This window comes from Pristiophorus japonicus, chromosome 2 (assembly GCF_044704955.1).
Source record: "Pristiophorus japonicus isolate sPriJap1 chromosome 2, sPriJap1.hap1, whole genome shotgun sequence".
NCBI classification, from domain to species: Eukaryota; Metazoa; Chordata; class Chondrichthyes; family Pristiophoridae; genus Pristiophorus; species Pristiophorus japonicus.
Window position 1 is genome coordinate 266,232,976 of NC_091978.1, and position 21,320 is coordinate 266,254,295.

At 44.4% G+C, this 21,320-nt stretch overlaps 1 protein-coding gene across 4 annotated transcripts in view; it reads left to right on the forward strand.

Moving 5' to 3' along the window:
- spock3 (SPARC (osteonectin), cwcv and kazal like domains proteoglycan 3) overlaps positions 1 to 21,320 on the forward strand; it is a 1,033,635-nt gene that overhangs the window by 612,213 nt on the left and 400,102 nt on the right. For all 4 annotated transcript variants that reach the window (XM_070871342.1, XM_070871338.1, XM_070871346.1 and 1 more), the window contains one exon: positions 19,479 to 19,593. In XM_070871342.1, coding sequence (XP_070727443.1) covers positions 19,479 to 19,593 — 115 coding nt within the window. The remainder of the gene's footprint in view (positions 1 to 19,478; positions 19,594 to 21,320) is intronic.

The window sequence follows — 21,320 nt, forward strand, 5'->3', positions numbered from 1 at the left end:
AAAGGCCATTTGCCTTCCTAATTGCTTGCTGTACCTGCATGCTAACTTTATGTGTTTCCTGTATAAGGAAACCTAAATCTCTCTGAACACCAACATTTAATAGTTTCTCACCATTTAGAAAAAACTCTGTTTTTTTATTCTTCCTACCAAAGTGAATAACCTTACATTTCCCCACATTATACTCCATCTGCCACCTTATTGCCCACTCAGTTAACGGGTCCGAAATTCAACGTCCCCAAAGGGACGGCTACCGCGGAGTTTGGATGGTTGATCGAAAAAATCGATCGGCTGCCGCGGTCCGGTACTTTTCCCTCCACAAGCCATATTCAGCTCGGGGAGGATTTGAGCGGTGTTCACTTCCACCGGCAATGACGCGGTGAAGCCGCTGTAAAGGTAAGTTTCCAGTGGAGAGGGAAGCAGCGTGCAGGCCACTGAAAAGCCACAAGGACAGCAAAATTCACCAAAGAAAAGATAGGACTTTTCCCAGCAGTGCCCTCGCGAGGTTTTCGATGCAGTGCTTAAACACGACACCGCTGGGGCCCTTTGGTCGGTAAATAGTTTTATTACTTATTAGTATTTTTATTTCATTTTCCAGCATGCGTCTGCAGTATTTCTCCTTTGATAGAGTTTTATTAATTATTAGTCTTTTTATTTCATTTTCCAGCATCTGCAGTATTTATCTTTTCATATAGTTTTATTAATGATTAGTGTCTTTATTTCATTTTCCAGCATCTGCAGTAATTAACTTTTCATTTAATTTTATTAATTGTTTTGGCTCCATTAAATCTGCTGAGTGCTGCTCCGAGGTTTGCACATACCCCTGTACTTTTGTACAATTTCCAGGTCTGACTCTTTAGTGGAGTCCTGTGGGCTGCAGAGACCTGCTTGGCAGGGTTCACCCTGAGGATGGGAGGACTGTTGGGAGGGCGACACCTGGTCAGAAGAAGGGTGGCACGCAGAAGAAGGCGTCATCATCAGCACCGTGCAGACAGGCAGCGGGCAAGGGAGGCAGCAGCCATGATTTGTTTATTCTGCACCAGACCAGTGTGCCTGCCGTCTTCATTGGCCCGAATCAGGATTGCAGTTGGCAGCTTGGGGACAAGGGTTTTTCCTTGTCCACTTGGCTGTTCACTCCTCTGCGGATCCCCAGGCCAGCGCCAGAGCATACATACAATGACGCTCATTGTGCCACGAGGTGCATCATCGAGCAGTGCATAGGCATCTTTAAGCAGAGATTCCGGTGCCTGGACAGCTCTGGTGGCACCTTGTAGTACTCTCCTCAAAGGGTCTCCATAATCGTCTGCTGCACAATCTGGCCATCAGGAGGGGACAGCCACTGGAGGTCGAGCCAGCAGTACCACCTGAGGAGGAGGAGGAGGATCCCCGTCGCCCCAGAGCTAGAAGGTGTCGACCCATCGCCACCCTGGAAGGGCCAGGTGCAGACTGGCCAGCACCCTCCTGGGAGTGTGCGTCCTCACAGATGGAGGTGCCTGACACCTCCCCTGCAATCTCCCTCCATGCATTATGTACCGGCGGTCTGCCAGGCCTCCCCACGTCAGGAAACAGTATTAATCTTCTGTCCTCCACACCGTACATCCGTGTCTCCAGTTCCATATCAGTTTACCTGTTGGCTCTCCTTGCACCTCTTACACCAGCCATCCTTACAACCTCCTTCCCCCCTCAGGGCCTTGCTGCAAACCCTGGCCTGCAGTTGGCTCATTAGAAACCCTGAATTTCTCAGTGGTGATAACGCTCAAATTAAGACAGCCACACCGCTGAAAAATCCACTTTGGAAGGGTTCGTTAGCGCTGGAACCCATTCACTTTTGGACTGAATATGGGGTGGCCCAGCCGCTCAACAATTTTGGTGCTAATGGCCACAAAAAGGTGGGGGGAGCACCAGCTTTCCAGCGGTACTGAATTTCGGACCCGCATGCATCTCTCTATCCCTTTACAGGCTCTTTGTGTCCTCCTCACAGCTTATTTTCCCACCTATCTATGTATCGTCAGCAAACTTGGATACATGGCACTCGGCCCCTTCATCTAAGTCATTAAGATAGATTGTAAATAGCTGAAGCCCAAGCATTGATCCTTGCGACACACCACTAGTTACAGCTTGCCAACTGGAAAATGACCCGTTTATCCCCACTCTCTTTTCTGTCCTGTTAATTAATCCTCTATCAGTTCTAATACATTACCCCCAACCCCATGAGCCCTTGGGTAGAAATTCACCTCTGCTGGAAACGGGTCACACCTACCATTTTTCCTGTGTTTTCACCGCCACGGTGGATGTGGTGGCCTCTTGTTCGAAATTCAGCACTTTGTCTTTTTTTTGAGAGAAGCAGAAATTGGTCATAATGGGGTGGAAGTAGGGCAGAGAGCAGAAGATTGGTCATATGAGGGGCAGAAGCAGGGGCAGGCAGAGTGTCCGCCGCTGTCAGTCATCAGCGTTGCGCTGATGAAATCATCACGCTGGCGCGTCATCACGTCTCTCCCCTTCACCTAAAGGGGAAGACCGCTGCGAGCATTTTAGTTAGGTCCACTGGGCCTCCAGGGAAGGTTTCGGCCAGACCAATGGCCTGGTACCCAAGTGTGGGTGCCAGGCTGCCTGTTAGTGGCCCAGCCGAACCCGGGGGGCATAATTGTCGGGCCAACCTAGCAGTCGGCTGACAAAATAAATTAAGATGGCAGCCGCGGCAGTGTGCCCTCCCCTTTTATGGTGCCTGCATCGCCATTTTACACACACTGCAAACACAGTGCACCGACAGAAAAAATTGTCAGAGGCACCGTACAGCGGCGCAAGATATTTTTAGGTGAATTTTGCTTCTGGGGAGATCGGCGGTGCATGCTTTGTTGACACACTTAAGAGAGTTCAGCAGCAGCGGGCAGAAGTGGGGACCGCCGGAAAAAACACCGAGGAGAATTTCGCGAGCAGCGGCCATTCGATTAAAAATCGGCAGCCATTCGACACCGTCGCGTGGCCGCTGTTTTCCGGCGATAACAGACCTTATCGGGTGGCTGAATTTTGGCCCCCTTATCTTGTGTAGCCACCTTTTATCTGGCACCTTATCGAATGCCTTTTGAAAATCCAAATATAATACATCCACTGGTTCCCCTTGCGAGTTACATCCTCAATAAACGCCAATAAATTTGTAAAACAGGATTTCCCTTTCATAAAACCATGTTGACTCTGGCTAATCATATTATGATTTTCTAAATGCCCTGTTATCATTTGCTTAATAATGGATTCCAGCATTTTCCCGATGACTGATGTCAGGCTAATGGGTCTATAGTTCCCTGTTTTCTCTCTCCCTCCTTTCTTGAATAGCAGGGTTAGATTTGCTATCTTCCAATTCGTTGGGACCATTCTAGAATCTAGGGAATTTTGGAGCTCACAACCAATGCAGCGACACCTCTGTTAGAATCCTTGGATGAACGCCATCAGGTTCAGGGGATTTGTTGGCTTTTAATCCCATTTGTTTCTCATGTATTTTTTTCTACTGATCTTAATTACTTTAAGTTCCTTACTCTTATTAGCCCCTTGGTTCCCCAGTATTTTTGATATGCTTTTTGCGTCTTCTACTGTGAAAGATACAATATACAGTATTTGTTTAAAGTCTCTGCCAATTCCTTATTCCCCATTACAATTTCTCCTGTCTCAGCCTTGAAGAGACCAACACTTTCTTTTGCTACTCTCTTTCTTTTCAGATACTGTAGATGCTCTTATAACCTGTTTTTATGTTTCTTGTTAGTTTATTTTCATATTCTATTTTCTCCCTTTTTATCAATTTCTTGGTCACACTTTGCTGGTTTCTGAAGCTCTTCCAATCCTCAGGCTTACAACTACACTATCTTCACAACATTATAAGCCTTTTCTTTTAATCTAATACATAAGAACATAAGAAATAGGAACAGGAGCAGGCCAAATAGCCCCTCGAGCCTGCTCCGCCATTCATTAAGCTCATGGCTGACCTGATCATGGACTCAGCTCCACTTCCCCGCCTGCTCCCCGAAACCCCTTATCCCCATATCGCTCAAGAAACTGTCTATTTCTGTCTTAAATTTATTCAATGTCCCAGCTTCCACAGCTCTCCGAGGCAGCAACTTCTAAAGATTTACAACCCTCTGAGAGAAGAAATTCCTTCTCATCTCTGTTTTAAATGGGCGGCCCCTTATTCTAAGATCATGCCCTCTAGTCCTAGTCTTCCCCATCAGTGGAAACATCCTCTCTGCATCCACCTTGTCAAGCCCCCTCATAATCTTATACGTTTCGATAAGATCACCTCTCATTCTTCTAAACTCCAATGAGTAGAGGCTCAACCTATTCAACCTTTCCTCATAAGTCAACCCCCTCATCCCTGGAATCAACCTAGTAAACCTTCTCTGAACTGCCTCCAAAGCAAGTATATCCTTTCGTAAACCAAAACTGCACACAGTATTCCAGGTGTGGCCTCACCAATACCTTGTATAGCTGTAGCAAGACTTCCCTGCTTTTATACTCCATCCCCTTTGCAATAAAGGCCAAGATACTATTATGTCTGCAATTACCATCGAATAACTCCACGAGGCCTTGTACTGTGAGTAAGAGCTGTGTGACTTCAGTCCATTTGATACGACTGCAAAGTGAGGGGCAGCATGGCTGGCTGCCTTTTATATGCCACTGCACACCAGGGCAGGAAATCCCTGGTCCTCCAACAGCAGCGCCCTCAGGTGGTACATCGTACATAGTTACATAGTGAATACAAAAAGTTTGCATACATGACATCATTCCCCCCCCCAAAGTCTATGATGCGAGTTGATTACAGGTTATGGCGAACCGGAGTCCTGCGCTCCCTGGTTGACTGTCTGAGTGTCGCTTCTCGCCTGGGTGAGTTGGTTGGGCCACTGCTGTCTTGCAGCTTGACTGGTTGGGCTGGACTGTTGGGGATGTTGGGATCATCCTCATGGGTTGGCAGCAAGGTCTGTTGTCGATTGGGCGTGTGTTGGTGGATCGCTGAAGATGAGGTCCTCTTCTGGTGGTTCCTGGTTATCTGTGAATCATAATTTCGTTTGGTCCAAATATTTTCTGCCAATTTGACCATTAAGCAGTTTGACAACAAACACTCTAATCCCCTCCTTGGCTAATACAGTGCCGGCGACCCATTTGGTGCCCTGACCATAATTCAACACAAACACAGAGTCATTTACAGTGATGTCGCGTGATACAGCCGCGCAATCATGGTACGTGTTTTGCTGATAACGCCTGGTTTCCACCTGATCAATGAGGTCAGGGTGTACTAAGGAGATCCTGGTTTTGAGTGCTCGTTTCATTAGTAATTCTGCAGTGGGAACCCTGGTAAGTGAGTGAGGTCATGTCCTGTAACTGAGCATTACCCGGGACAGGTGGGCTTGTAAAGAGCCTTGCGTGACACATTTTAAGCTCTGCTTTATGGTTTAGACTGCCCGCTCCTCTTGGCCGTTGGATGTGGGCTTGAATGGGGCAGATCTGACATGCTTGATGCCATTACAGGTCATTAATTTCTTTGAATTCCGAGCTGGTAAAGCACGGACCATTGTCGCTGACAAGAATGTCGGGTAAGCCATGGGTGGCAAACATGGCCCTGAGGCTTTCAATGGTGGCTGCGGACGTGCTGGATGCCATTATTGCACATTCAATCCATTTGGAGTAGACATCCACAACAACCAGGAATATCTTTTCCAGAAAGGGGCCCGCATAATCCACATGGATCCTGGTTTTGAGGGCCAGGACCAGAGACTAAGTGGTGCCTCCCTGGGAGCATTGCTCAGTTGTGAGTCAATGCTGGACCACCAGACATGAGACCTGGCGATAGCCTTCATCACGACTATGCCTGGGTGGGTGCTGTGTAGGTCACATATGAAGGTTTCCCTGCCTTTCTTTGGCAAAATAACACGGTTGCCCCAGAAGAAGCAATCTGAATGGATCGACATTTTGTCTTTACGACGGGGAAACGGCTTGATCTCGTCTTGCATGTCTCTAGGGACCGCTGACCAGCTCCTATTAAGGATGCAACTTTTTACAAGGGATAGCGGAGGATCCTGGCTGGTCCAGGTCTTAATTTGGTGGGTCGTTACGGATGACCCTTCGCTATCAAAGGTATCCATGGCCAGTAGCAGGTCTGCGGGCTGCGCCGTTTCCACCCTGGTGGTGGGCAACGTTAGTCGGCTGAGAGCATCGGCTCAGTTTTCAGTGCCTGGCCTGTGGCGGATCACATAGTCGTAGGCCGACAGTGTTAGTGCCCATCTTTGGATTCGAGATGAAGCATTGGTGTTTATGCCTTTGCTTTCCGAAAACAATGAGATTAGGGGCTTGTGGTCTGTCTTTAACTTGAACCTGAGTCCAAACAAATATTGGTGCATCTTTTTTACACCGTAAATACAGGCCAAAGCCTCCTTTTCGACCATGCTGTAGCCTGTTTTGGCCTTTGATAGGCTTCTGGACACATATGCAACTGGTTGGAGCTTGCCCACTGCATTGGCTTGCTACAAATCACACCCGACAGCGTACGACGACGCATCCCATGCTAAAACTAGACGTTTACATGGGTCATATAATACCAGTAACTTATTCGAACACAGCAGGTTTCTGGCCTTCTCAAAGGCAGCCTCTTGATTTTTACCCCAAGCCCAGTTGTCTCCCTTGCGTAACACTTGTGCAATGGTTCCAGCAAGGTGCTAAACCCTGGAAGAAAGTTACCGAAATAGTTGAGGAGTCCCAGGAACGAGCGCAGCTCCGTTACATTTCGTGGTGTGGGTGCATTCCTGATGGCCTCTGTCTTCGAGTCTGTGGCTCTGATGCCGTCTGCTGCAATCTTCCTCCCCAGGAACTCTACCTCTGACACCAGGAAGACACATTTGGATCATTTCACTCGGAGTCCAACTCTGTTTAGTCGACTTAAAACTTCTTCCAGGTTGTGCAGGTGTTCAGAGGTGTCGCGGCCAGTGATGAGGATGTCGTCCTGAAATACGACGGTGCGTGGAACCGATTTCAACAGGCTCTCCATGTTTCTTTGGAATATGGCTGCAGCTGAGCGAATCCCAAATGGGCATCTGTGGTACACGAACAGTCCTTTATGCGTGTTAATGGGGGTACTTGTGCATGACAGATACCATTGGCCTTCCTGATCACTTGCTGTACCTGCATTCTAACCTTTTGTGATTCATGCACAAGTACCCCCAGGTCCCACTGTACTGCGGCACTTTTCAATCTTTCTCCATTTAAATAATAACTGCCAAAGTGCATGACCTCACACGTTCCAACATTATACTCCATCTGCCAAATTTTTGCCCACTCACTTAGCCTGTCTATGTCCTTTTGCAGATTTTTTGTGTCCTTCTCACACATTGCTTTTTCTCCCATCTTTGTATCGTCAGCAAACCTGGCTACGTTATACTCAGTCCCTTCTTCCAAGTTGTTTATACAGATTGTAAATAGTTGAGGGCCCAGCACTGATCCCTGCTAGTTACTGGTTGCCAACCAGAGAATGAACCATTTATCCTGACTCTCAGTTTTCCATTAGTTAGCCAATCCTCTATCAATGCTAATATATTACCCCCAACCCCGTGAACTTTTATCTTGTGCAGTAACCTTTTATGTGGCACCTTGTCAAATGCCTTCTGGATGTCCAAATACACCACATCCACTTTATCACCTTTATCCACCCTGTTCGTTACATCCTCAAAGAACTCCAGCAAATTTGTCAAACATGACTTCCCCTTCATAAATCCATGCTGACTCTGCCTGACCTAATTTTGCTTATCCAAATGTTCTGCTGCTGCTTCTTTAATAATGGACTCCAACATTTTCCCAACCGCAGATGTTAGGCTAACTGGCCTATAGTTTCCTGCTTTTTGTCTGCCTCCTTTTTTAAACAGGCGCGTTACATTTGCAGTTTTCCAATCTGCTGGGAACTCCCCAGAATCCAGGGAATTTTGGTAAATTACAACCAATGCATACACAATCCCTGCCACTACTTCTCTTAAGACCCTAGGATGCAAGCCATCAGGCCCAGGGGATTTATCGGCCTTTAGTCCCATTATCTTACTAAGTACCACCTCCTTGTGTTAAGTTCCTATCCGCTATAGCCCTTTGACTATCCACTTTTGGACTATTGTTGGTGTCCTCTACCATAAAGACTGAAACAAAATAGTTGTTCAGAGTTTCTGCCATCTCCATGTTCCCCATTACAATTCCCCAGTCTCGTCCTCGAAGGGACCAACATTTACTTTAGCCATTCTTTTCCTTTTTATATACCTATAGAAACTCTTGCTATCTGTTTTTATATTTTGTGCTAGTTTACTTTCTTAACTTATTTAGTTAGGCACAGATGGATCACTTCCAATGGAGTTTTTATTTCTCAATTGTTAAGAATTTTGGAATATTTCTTTAAATGTTTGGCTATTCTTATCTACTGTCATACATTTTAATCATTTTCCCAGTCTACCTGAGCCAACTCGCCCCTCATACCTATGTAATTGGCTTCATTTAATTTTAAGACCCTCATTTATGATTCAAGTATTTCACTGTCAAACTCAACATGATATTTTATCATATTATGATCACTCTTCCCCAAAGGATCCTTTAATATGAGACTACTAATTAACCCTGTCTCATTACGCAATACAATATCTAAAATAGCCTGTTCCCTGGTTGGTTCCATTATATATTGTTATAGGAAACTGTTTTGAATGCTTTCCATGAACTCGTCCTCCAGACTACCATTGCCAATTCGATTTGCCCAGTCGATATGAAGATTAAAGTCCCCCATGATTAACTTGTAACAAAGATAATATAATACTGTGGTGTCAAATATTGAAACCTTTATTTTCAATACTTTGCATTCTTGGACAGATTTGTGTGCACCTTTGGAAGTGGCTTAGTAAGTTGCAGTGAATGTTGAGACATAACGATACGCTCGCAATGATGATGAGTGTGAAGGAATGACTTGGGCATCATAGAGATGCTTTACGGTGTTTGTGTGGGGTGGTGCCAACATGGCACATAATGTGACAGCCAGTGTATGCAGTGTCAACTGATGTAAATCTTAGTGAGGCCATCCCTGGCGCCCTGAGCAGCAATGTGGCCAGGAGCTGATGCCCTGTGTCCTATGCAGCATCAGATGATTGCGGAGAATGTTGGTATGTCTGGTGATGCTGTGGTGCCTGGTGATACTGGGGTTAGGGTTGATCACGGGATTCTGAGGACCAAGGTGAATGAGTTTCAACAACACCCATGCTGATGGAATAGATGACAGGTGAAGTAGAGATGAGAGAAGCTATCTGTAAATGGTGGGAGAGATAATGAGGTCAGACTGGATGGAAATTTGTATAAATTTGCATTCTGAATCTGTGGGATTCTGGGCACTGGTCTCAGTGGTTTAAGTGGGGCCCATCCGAATGGAACAGCTCCCTCTTTCACCAATACTGGCGCCAGTGCCCCTTGAATCAAAAGCCCTTCCTCCCACACCATTCTTTGAGGAATGCATTTGACTCTCTGATCTGCTTGTCCCTATGCCAATTTGCACGTGGCTCAGGTAACAATCCAGAGATTATTACCTTTGAGGTTCTGCTTTGTAATTTGAACCCTAGCTCCTTAAAATCTCTCAGCAGAACCTCATACCTAGTTCTACCTATGTCATTGGTTCCTAACTGGACCACGACAACTGGATCATTCCCCTCCCACTCCAGATTCTTCTCTAGTCGCAAGGAAATCTCCTTAACTCTGGCACCAGGCAGGTAACACAGCCTTCGGAACTCCCGGCTGCAGAAAACAGTATTTATCCCCCGACTATACGTCCCCTAACACTACAAAATTCCTTTTCACTTCCCCCACTTGAATGACTTCATATACCATAGTGCTGTGGTCAGTTTACTCATCCAACTTGCAGACTTTCTCCTCATCCACACAGGCAACAAGAATCAACAAGGCTCCTCCAGCACTCCACCTGGGGTCCCCTTAACTGTGTGAGTTGCAGTCACACCCTTCAGTCCCTGACCACTAACCAGACCGATACCACTACCTAACCTAAGGGGTGGAACTGCCTCCTGGATTAAAGTGTCCATGTAACTCTCCCACTCACTGATGCCCTGCAATGTCTTGGACTCCAGCTCAACAACTCTGAGCTGAAGTCCCGCGAGATGCAGACATTTATTGCAGATGTGGTCGTCCAGGATCACGATGCTCTCCATAAACTTGCACATGCTGCAGTTGCGGCACACCATCTGCACTGCCATCCATTTATTGGCCCCAAGTTTCCACATGATTTGCTCTTGATTTTTAGGAGCAACTGGTGGAGAACCGAGTATCTTAGAAATCGGAATTCTCCACATTGAAGTTTTCTGCAGTTCTGGTCAGGTAGAACAGTTTCACTTTTGAACAGAATTTTTTTTTCAAAAGGGGGCGTGTCCGGCCACTGACGCCTGATTTGAAAGTTTCCACAGTGAAAACGTACTCCAAACTAACTTAGAATGGAGCAAGTGAAGATTTTTGTAGGCTTGAAAAAACCTTGTCTACACATTAAAAAATCAGGCGCAGGTTACAAATTAAGCGTCCGGAACGAGGTGGGGGGGGAAGGGAAGTCATTACATTCTACAATAAATCCTTAGTTATACTTATACAAATATTATACAAATAAATCCAACCTGAATAAAAATTTATAAGCAAAGAAAAGATTAAATAAACCATGTTCCTACCTGTGTGAAAGTGCTTCAGGCAGGCCTTTCAGGCAGCCGTTCCCGTCGGGACCGACCGACGGCAGGGTGGGGAGGCAGTGAGAAGGCTGCAGGAAGCCTCAGAAGTTCAGGCAGCCGTTCCCGACGGGCTCGACGGACGGCAGGGGGAGAAAGCTGCAAGAAGCCTCAGTGCTGATCATGGAAGGGCAATGTGGTTTTATTAAAAAATGTTAAATATTGAACAGCTACAAAGAATTTGAATAGTCTCAAACAAGTGCATGTGTCCCATTTATCACAGTCTATCTTTAATTACAGAATGCACTCCCTCACCCTCACACACAGAAATATCAAGAAAATTAAAATACAAGCCTTTGCAAGGGTTCAATAAACAAATTTTCATTTTTCTGCAGCACTTTTTAAAATGGCCGAGTGCCAATGTTTCCTTCACACTGCGCGTGCGCGAACGCTCCAACGCGTACGCGCAGGGTTGCCGGCACGAAAAAAACTCATTTAAATGGTACCCACCCCCTCCTACTTACAAAATTGGCGCGAGTGGTAGGCTCCGCCCCCTGGGCATCGCACCAAGCAGACATCGAGCTGCAAAGCGCTCGAGAATAGCGCGTTTTTTTTTCAGGCGCCGTTTTCAGCGCGAAAAACGGGCGCCCAGCTAGGAGGGGCGCCTGTTTTGCCGCGTGTGGAAACTTGGGGCCATAACCTTGTTTTATTTATTTAATTAATTAAAATTATGTATTTGATTAATTAGCTTATAGTTTAGTTTTTAACTCATTACTCGATCTAGTTTAAATTCTAGGTTGATGAAATTAAGGAGCCGAAATTCAGGGTCTCAAAGAGACCCGTTAATGCCCGTTTGCAGCGACCATTCCTAAAAATTGAATGGGCGCTGCTTTAGAGTCAACAGGCCGAACAGACCTAAATTCAGGTCGGGGATTTTTCGGCCTGGACCCCATCCCACCCGAGTGGTTGCACCGCCAATGAAAACAATAAAAAAGCAATAAAAATACTTACCAATCGATTTTCACCTAAATCCGTCGATCCCCCACCGCGTGGTGTCCCCGGCAGGTTTTTCTGCCGATGCACCATTTCTGCATCGAGTGCAGCCCGGCAGCGCGGCCGCCCTTAAAGGGGAGGACCCACTGTTGCGGCCGCAATGGAAAAAATTTTGCTGGCCGACTTGCTGCTTGGCCGGCAAAATACTGCTGCCAGGATCAGCTGGGCCGCCCTCTTGGGTGCCAGGCCGCAGGCCCAGCCAAAACCCTCCCTGGTAGCTCAGTGGCCAAAGTTAAAAAATGTTAGAATTTCTCACCTTTAATGGAGGGGAGAGAGTGTGGTGACGCACACACGCTGTGATGTCACCACGACTCCACCGCTGATTGACAGCAGCGGAGGCTCCGACCTACCCATTTTCAGCCAGTCAACTTGGCTTTGAGTCTACGGCCCGCCCCCCATTATGATCCATTTCCTGCAGGACTTTGAAAAAATGTCTACTTACCGTACCAGAAGTTCCAGCGGTAAGTACCACGCCAAAAATCATAGGTGCGCCAGCTTTCTGGTGCATCTGAATTTCGACCCCGAAGCATTTATCTGTAACTCAAAGCACTACAAATGTTGGAGGCAAAAAGCAGCACCACCCTCTGCTCTAAATTACCACTCTCTCCAAATTCCCAACTTTAACATTCTGTTTAGAAGCACTTCGTTTAAGACCACTCTTCACGGTGGTCACGTGTGTCAGTAGATAGTGTTTACTTTTATACCCTTTGGAACCACATCAAGTGCTATCTCATCTCCTTGCTCACATTAATTAGCACCTATTCAAGAAAAAACACTTATAGCTGATTTACAGTTAGATGCCACAGACAGGCAGTTTCTGTTAACAACAGTTTTTAAAGTTCTAAGTTAAATTCAAAATGTTAAACTAAATTTCACTTTTTACATCTAATACTCACCCAATCTCAAGCAGTACTTACGAGAGACTTTCACTCTATCCAAATTCCCAACTTTAACACTCTGTTTTGAAGCATTCCATTTAAGATCACTATGCACAGATCACCTTTCATATCTTTAGGACATAACAATGCATGTCACTGCCCATGCATTGCTTAAGTGTAGTGACAGTTCTGTAAGGAAACATGGCAGTCATTTTCCACACAACAAGGTGATAAATCGTTGTATAATCTGTGTGGTTAAAGGTGTTGATTAAGGGATAAATGTTAGCCAGAACACCAGGCCTCCTTCAAATAGTGCTACAGGATATTTTACATCCATTTGAACAGGCAGAAGGGATTAACTTGTCATCCAATAGGCAATAACTTCAATAATGCAACATTCCCTCAATACTGTAGTGAAGTGTAGACCTAGATTATGTGCTCAAGTCCCTGGAGTGGGGCTTGAACCAATAATCTCCGGATTCCAAAGCAAGAACTGTACCATTGAACCAGGCTGATATCTATTAAATTATTTAACAGTTCAATCCTAATGGCAACTTGATTCAGCAGTGAGCCCAGGAGCGAGTATGAAGTTTTAACTTCATGAGTTGATTGTGATCAATAAAAATGTTTTAAAATGTTTGAATTTACTATTGTACATTGTATGCAATGTCTACATTTGGCTTTCAGTTTAACATGGGAGTAGCTACAGAAAGAGTACTGATTATGCCAAGCATGATAAATTATGAAAAAATGTGTCACACTTTAATATCCATTCAAGTGTTATAATATTTCAAATTAATTTTAATTGTTATCATTCGACCTTAAAACAGATGTTTTGATTCTAATGTTGGTATGTTTGAACATTTTAAGCACACTTGAATATCACTTTATCAGGATCAGCATTAATTTTTTAAGCACTATTTTTTGTTTAATGTTTCTGTTGAATTAGTTTGGATTATATTGTAGAATTATAGAATTGTAAAATTATCAAGAACTATATGAAGAAAGGTAACAGACCTAACACAATGAATGTTTTATTGTAACTATTTTCTCAACTGATTGACCAGTAATGTGCTTCTACAAAACTCTTTTTTTTTAAATTCAATTTAGACTGCTGAGGATGAAATTTATTGCACACTATCTTCACAGTTTGATTTGTAGTGGAACATCAAATTAATTAAGCAATTTATGATTCCATTGATTGGAAGAAGAACATGAGCACTGGGCAGTAATGACTGAACTTCCTGAATAAGGATAAAAACGCAGCCAGTCATATTATTACTGCTTGTGAATGACTTTCTCTGGATCACAGTTCACTACACAACATTTTTTCAGTTCTTTATCTAGCACACAAGTGCTTTGATTGTTCAGACTATAAAAGCTTGTGCTATTTTTCTATGGTCGGAGCAGAGTGTTGTATATAGTTCTTGAATGGCTCCACATGCGCTTCACTAAAAATTAATACATTATTCAAAGTGTGATCCATGAGAGTTCTATACAGCTTCAGCACAATAGCCTCAAATTTAAAATCTATTGATTTGGTCATGGGTGGAAAATTGTGCGCAATGTGCATCTAAAAATCCAAGATACACTCCCGACTGGCAAGGATATCCAGCAAAAGTGTGAGATTGGAAAAGTAGCCCTTATTTCTCACCATTCTGTTTGCTTTATTAACTGCTGCTGGACATGTTTAGAGCTGAGTCTACTATCACTGCCAGATCTCGTTCAGCCTCTTCCCGAGTCATTCAATTCAGTATGTTACCCATTTTTTTATTCCAATGTGGAAGAACTGTAAAATTCTCATCCTTGTTTTCAAATCCCTTCATGGTCTCACCCCTTACTATCTCTGTAACTTCCTTAGCCCTACAACCCTCCAAGATCTCTGCACTCTTCCAATTCTGGCCTCTTGCAAAGCCCCAGTTAATTTTGCTCCACCATTGGCAGCTGTGCCTTCAGCTGCCTCAGCCGTAAACTGTGGAACCATCTCCCTAAACCTCTCTACCTCCCTCTCCTCCTTTAAGATGCCCCCTAAAATCTGCCTCTCACCCATCCTGGTGGATCGGTGTCAAATTTTGTTTGATAATCGCTCCTGTGATGCTCCCTGTGGCGTTTTACAATGTTTAAGGCGCTATATAAATGCAAGTTGTTCATGTTGACTTTGCACTTATATTCATTGAATTTCACAACATATTTTTGTAATTCCTTAGCTACTTCATCAGACTCTACTCTATCTCCCCAGGTTTTGTATTAGCTGCTAATTTTACTAAATTAATTTGTGTTTCTAAATTCAGGTAATGTATGTAGATCAGAAACAGTAGGATCCCCAGCAGTGATCCCTGGGAGTGCTCCACCAATTACAACTCCCGAGCCCAACATCAACCCTCTAATTAGTACCCACTGCTTCCTCTCTTTCAGGCAATTCCTTATCTCAAAATGGAGCGTTTAAGTAAAAATTTTAATATTCAATTAAAAGTTCTAATTGAAAGCTGAAGTAAGCTTTTGTTTCTGTAAGACCTTTTCAAAATGTTCTAAATCGTGTATCTATTTTCCCATATAACATTGCATGGAAAAATTACTCTTCATGCGTTGCTCATATTTAGCAGTACAAAACTGCAATAGTGAAATGGGGGTGCGGGGTTGGGGTGGGCATCCAAGATATTGAAGTGGCCTGGACCCTCAAAGATACTGGCTTTTTTGAATAAAGTTTTAGAAGTTTTGGTATTATTCCCCTTACAAAAGGACCTGAAGGGGATTGAAAATGAAGGCTTACGTGTTTGGGGGCGGGGGTCTGGTTGGGCGTTGGAATTTTTGGCAGCATGGGATAGGTGGATACCTGAGATACACACAGGGTGGCACAAGTGTCTGCCAGCCCCATGACAATGGGGTGTCCTACCACAGATCTTGCAAACTCCAGTGTGGCCAGTATTGGAGGGCACTGGCAGGCACGATTGCAACATAACTGCTGGGATCGCGACCTATGGGTTTTGAGGTCCATGATTTTTATTCATAGTATTCTTTTGTTATCTTCCCTGTTCTGTACCACTTTCATATTGGTATCATGCTCAGATGATATGAAACCAGTTTTTATGTCCTTATTTTTATGATTGGAGATCAACTCTATCTGGGTCTACAACTGCCACCTGACCAATTATCAAAGACAGCTGCTCCCATAGTGAAAACTTGCAGCTAGGATAGTTTTAGTCTGTGCTCTGAACTCAAGCAACTAACATCCCTAGTGTAAAAATGAGACTCAAGATTTTGCTGTCAATCTGCTGCTTTTACTGAATTTAATTTAGTTTTCTATAGAAAATAACCCTTAGGATGTTTGATTGCACTTTACTACAAACATTGCATCTAAACTAGTTGTTCAGTTGACCAACATTGTGACATACGGCCCAAGTTTGCCCCCATGCTTAGAATGGCGCACCTCCATCGCAGGATTTTTCAGAACGTAAAAAGTGGCCACTTATTCTGGCCTAAGTTAGTTTGGAATAAGTTTGAGTTGGCTAAACCTGCTTAAATGGCCAAAACAGGCGTAAGTGGCTGGTAACGCCCCCTTTTGAAAAAAATAAACTGAACTAAAAAATACCTAACTAACTCACATACACTGGAGCAACTTAAATGGGGAGAATTGCGATTTTTAAGTTATTCCAAAAAAATCTAGTTGCTCCAAAAAAAAAGAGCAACTCCTGGGGAAACTTGGGCCCACTGGGGCCCGAAATTCAGTACCGCTGGAAAGCTGGTGTTCCCCCCACCTTCTTGTGGTCATTAACGCCAAAAAGTTTTCATGGCTGGGCCACCCCATATTCAGCTCCAAAAGTGAACAACTGGGTCCCAGCGCTAATGAAACCTTCCAAAGTAGATTTTTCAGTGGTGTGGCTGTCTTAATTTGAGCGTTATCACCACTGAGAAATTCACCAGGTGGGTGCTGGCCAGTCTGCATCCAGCCCTTTCAGGGTGGCGATGGGTTAACGACTCCTAGCTCTGGGGCGATGGGGATCCTCCTCCTCCTCCTGCACCGCCTCCTCCTCCTGCACCGGCTCCTCCAACTCCTGCGCTACCACCTCTTCCTCCTCCTCCTGCGCTTCCTCCTCCTCCTCCTCCTCCTGCACCTCCTCCTCTTCCTCAGGCGGTACTGCTGGCTCAACCTCCAGCGGCTATCCCCTCATGATGGTCAGGTTTTGCAGCATGCAGGTAAGGGTTTCTAACAAGAGGCCAGGGTTCGCAGCAAGGCCCTGAGGGGGGAAGGAGATTTGGAAGGATGGCTGGTGTAAGAGGTGCAAAGAGAGACAACAGGTTCACTAATATGGAGCTGGAGATACTGATGGACGGCATGGAGGACAGAAGAAGAATATTGTTTCCTGACGTGGGCCCACTGGGGCTCGAAATTCAGTACCATTGAAAAGTTGGTGCTCTGCCCACCTTTTTGGGGCCATTTACACAGTACAAGCAGTACATAATGCATGGAAGGAGATTGCAGGGGAGGTGTCAGGCACCTCCATATATGTGAGAATGCACCCTCCCAGGTGGGTGCTGGCCAGTCTGCATCCAGCCCTTTCAGGGTGGCGATGGGTTAACGACTCCTAGCTCTGGGGCAACGGGGATCCTCCTCCTCCTCCTGCACCGGCTCCTCCAACTCCTGCGCTACCACCTCTTCCTCCTCCTCCTGCACTTCCTCCTCCACCTCCTGCACCTCCTCCTCTTCCTCAGGCGGTAATGCTGGCTCAACCTCCAGCGGCTGTCCCCTCATGATGGTCAGGTTTTGCAGCATGCAGCAGACCACGACGATTACGGAGACCCCGTTGAGGAGAGTACTGCAAGGTGCCACCAGAGCGGTCTAGGCACTGGAAGCTCTGATTAAGGATGCTTGTGCATTGCTCGATGATGTACCTGGTGGCACAATGAGCGGCATTGTATGCATGCGCTGGTGCTGTCCTGGTGTTCCGCAGTGGAGTGAGCAGCCAAGTGTACAGGGTGTATCCCTTATCCCCAAACAGTCAATCACAATCCTGGGCCGGTGAAGACGGCGGGCACACTGGTCTGGCGCAGAATGAACGAATCATGGCTGCTGCCTCCCTTGCCTGCTGCCTGTCTGCACGGTGCTGATGGTGACGCCTTCTCCTGCGTGCCACCCTGCTTCTGAGCAGGTATACCAGGTGTCACCCTCCCAACACTCCTCCCATCCTCAGGGTGAACCCTGCCAAGCAGGTCTCTGCAGCCCATAGGCCTCCACTAAAGAGTTAGACCTGAAAATTGTACAAAAGTATGTGCGAACCTCTGAGCAGCACTCAGCAGGTCGAATGGAGCCAAAACAATTAATAAAACTATTAAAAGATAAATACAGGCGATGCTGTAATCTTAAATAAAAACACTAATAACTAATAAAACTATTAAAAGATAAATACTGGATGCTATAATCTTAAATAAAAATACTAAAATCTATTTCCCTACCAAAGGGCCCCGATTGCGGCAACACTCCAGCGGTGTCCCTTTCGAGCACCGACTCGAATACTTCGCGGGGGCACTGCTGGGAAAAGTCTTACCTTTTTGGAGATGAAAGTCCCTGCCCTTGCCCCTTTCCAGCGGCCCGCTCGCTGCAAAGCTCTCTGCTGGAATGTCACCTTTACTGCGGCCTCACCGCATCGTTTCCGGCGGAAGTGCACACCGCTCAAATCCCCCCCCGAGCTGAATATGGCTCGGGGAGGGAAAATCATCCGACCGCGGCAGCCGATCAATTTTTCGGTCGCCGGTCCCTTCGGAGATGGTGAATTTCAGCCCCCTAAAGTAATGCATGATCTAGCTGAGTCAGAGCACTAAGTTATGAAAATGGTTAGTGAAACTTAGAGTAAATAAGGATAAACTGTATCCATTGGCAAGAGGGGGGTCAGTAACCAGAGGACATAAATTTAAGATAATCGGGAAAAGAACCAGAGTGGAGATAAGGAGAAACATTTTTTACACAGCATTTTGTTATGATCTGGAATGCATTGCCTGACCTGAAACGATGGTGGAAGCCGATTTAATCCTAGCTTTCAAAAGGGAATTGAATATATACTTGGTAAGGAAAAATTTGCAGAGCTATGGGGAAAGAGTCAGTGAATGGGACTAATTGGATAGCTCATTCAAGAACAGGTGCATGTCAATGAGTCGAATGGCTTCCTTTTGTGCTGTATGATTAGACTAAATTTGGAATCTTTGGCCTTTAATAAAGACAAATAAGATGGGACCTTACAGAATTTTAGAAGATACTAAGTAAAATAGAAAAGGATATATTAATATAACCTTATCTGCAGGACAAAGGGGCGTAAGGTATAAAACGTGTAAATGGTAATTTGAGGACTGATGTCAGGAAACCACTTCATCACATAAAGGGGTAAAACTTGACTTCGTGCAATAATGTACAACGAGTGCTAGTGAGTCGGCAGCCCATATTACATCACTCCCAATTTTTATTAAATCCGGAGAGATGTAAAACGAGCTGCCAATTTACTATCACCCATTTTACACTACTGCACACAGTCCAGATCTACCCCAAAGCATGTCTAGTGCATAGAATGGCCTTCCAGCTAGGGTCATTCAAGAGCCCTGAGTGATGTTCTTGGAGTGCCACAAAATGATGTACGGAATTGTCCTTGTATTTCCCAGCGCGGTTAGCTCACTTATTTGCATCCGCCACAGCACCTTCAAAATGCTGACACTATGTGGGGCTGTTTTATTGGTTCCCATATTTATCCCAGTGTCTTTTACAAAAATACTATAAAATATGCAATCTACTACATTTTAGCGAACAATTTATCTCTCTGTTTAAATGATTGTTTAGTTTCATTCTTTTCCTTTCTCATAGTGCAAACTGGAATATCAAGCATGTGTTTCAGGCAAGCAGATCTCAGTTAAATGTGAAGGACGGTGCCCTTGCTCCTCAGATAAATCGCCAATCAAAGGAAAAGATGAAAAGAAAGGTAAGTCTTAAAATATTTTACTGGCTTTACATATCAACATTTTACAGAATGAGCATTTGGTTTAGTGATGATTTTGGAGTATAAGAATGAAGAATTATATTACCATTCTTGACTTATTTTCTGTAAATTGTAAGTACAGCACATATTCATGTTATAAATAACACATTTAAGTATTGCTTTATTTAAGATTCTACTATTTCAGTCAGTTTGCTTCAGAATGGTTTTAGTACCAATGGTCCTTCAAAGAACACTTCCTGTTGTTCATGTAAAAACTAAAAAAGTGAGGACTTACATTTAATCAAAGCAATACAGTACTGAATCAAATACAAGAAACATAACCAGTCTAAATATAAACAAAACAGGAAAAGACAGCATAAGAAACATTAAAGTAAGGGAGGAGATTGATGGCAAGAGAATAAATAGAGTTATAGAACAGGAGTCTAAAAAGATGGTTAAACATAAAGGAAAATCCAATTACAAATGAGTTAAACTTTCTGTACAGCAATGTACACAGTATCCATAATAAAACATGGGAGCTGGAGGCAATCATGCGTTGCGAGGAACCAGACATAGTAGGGATTACTGAGATATGGCTAAAGAAAAATCCGGACTGTGAATTCAACATTGCAGGGAATAATATATTTAGAAAAGATAGAGAGGTAAAAAGGTGAGGTGGAATAGCTGTACTTATTAGGGATAACAATGGCAGTAGAAAAAAGGGACACAGCTATCAGCAAGACAAAAATAGAATCCATATGGATAGAGATAAAATATAATAAAGGATCAATCACACTAATAGGGGTAGTTTGCAGACCACCTAATAGTGGAAGGGAGGTGGAGGAAGAAATATGCAGACAAATTAGGGAAATGAATCTAAAGAAGAGATAGCAGAGGCCTTATGACACATATTTAATAATTCATTCGAAAAAGGTGTAGTGGCAGAGGACTGGTGGATAGCTAACGTAATACCTATATTTAAGAAGAAGATAGAACAGGTCCAGGGAATTATAGACCAGTCAGCTTAACATCGGTGGTAGGAACAATATTGGAATACCTAATAAAGGAGAAAATAGAACATCTAGGAACTAACTAGACTGGGTGTTGTGTAATGAGAGAATTAATTAGCAATCTCGTTGTGCGAGGCCCCTTGGGGAAGAGTGACCATAATATGGTGGAATTCTACATTAGGATGGAGAAGGAAACAGTTAATTCAGAGACCATGGTCCAGAATTTAAAGAAGGGTAACTTTGAAGGTATGAGACGTGAATTGGCTAGGATAGATTGGCGAATGATACTTAAGGGGTTGACAGTGGATGGACAATGGCAGACATTTAGAAACCGCATGGATGAACTACAACAATTGTACATCCCTGTCTGGCGTAAAAATAAAAACGGGAAGGTGGCTCAACCGTGGCTATCAAGGGAAATCAGGGATAGTATTAAAGCCAAGTAAGTGGCATACAAATTGGCCAGAAATAGCAATGAACCTGGGGACTGGGAGAAATTTAGAACTCAGCAGAGGAGGACAAAGGGTTTGATTAGGGCAGGGAAAATGGAGTACGAGAGGAAGCTTGCAGGGAACATTAAAACGGACTGCAAAAGCTTCTATAGATATGTAAAGAGAAAAAGGTTAGTAAAGACAAACGTAGGTCCCCTGCAGTCAGAATCAGGGGAAGTCATAACGGGGAACAAAGAAATGGCAGACCAATTGAACATTTGAATACCAA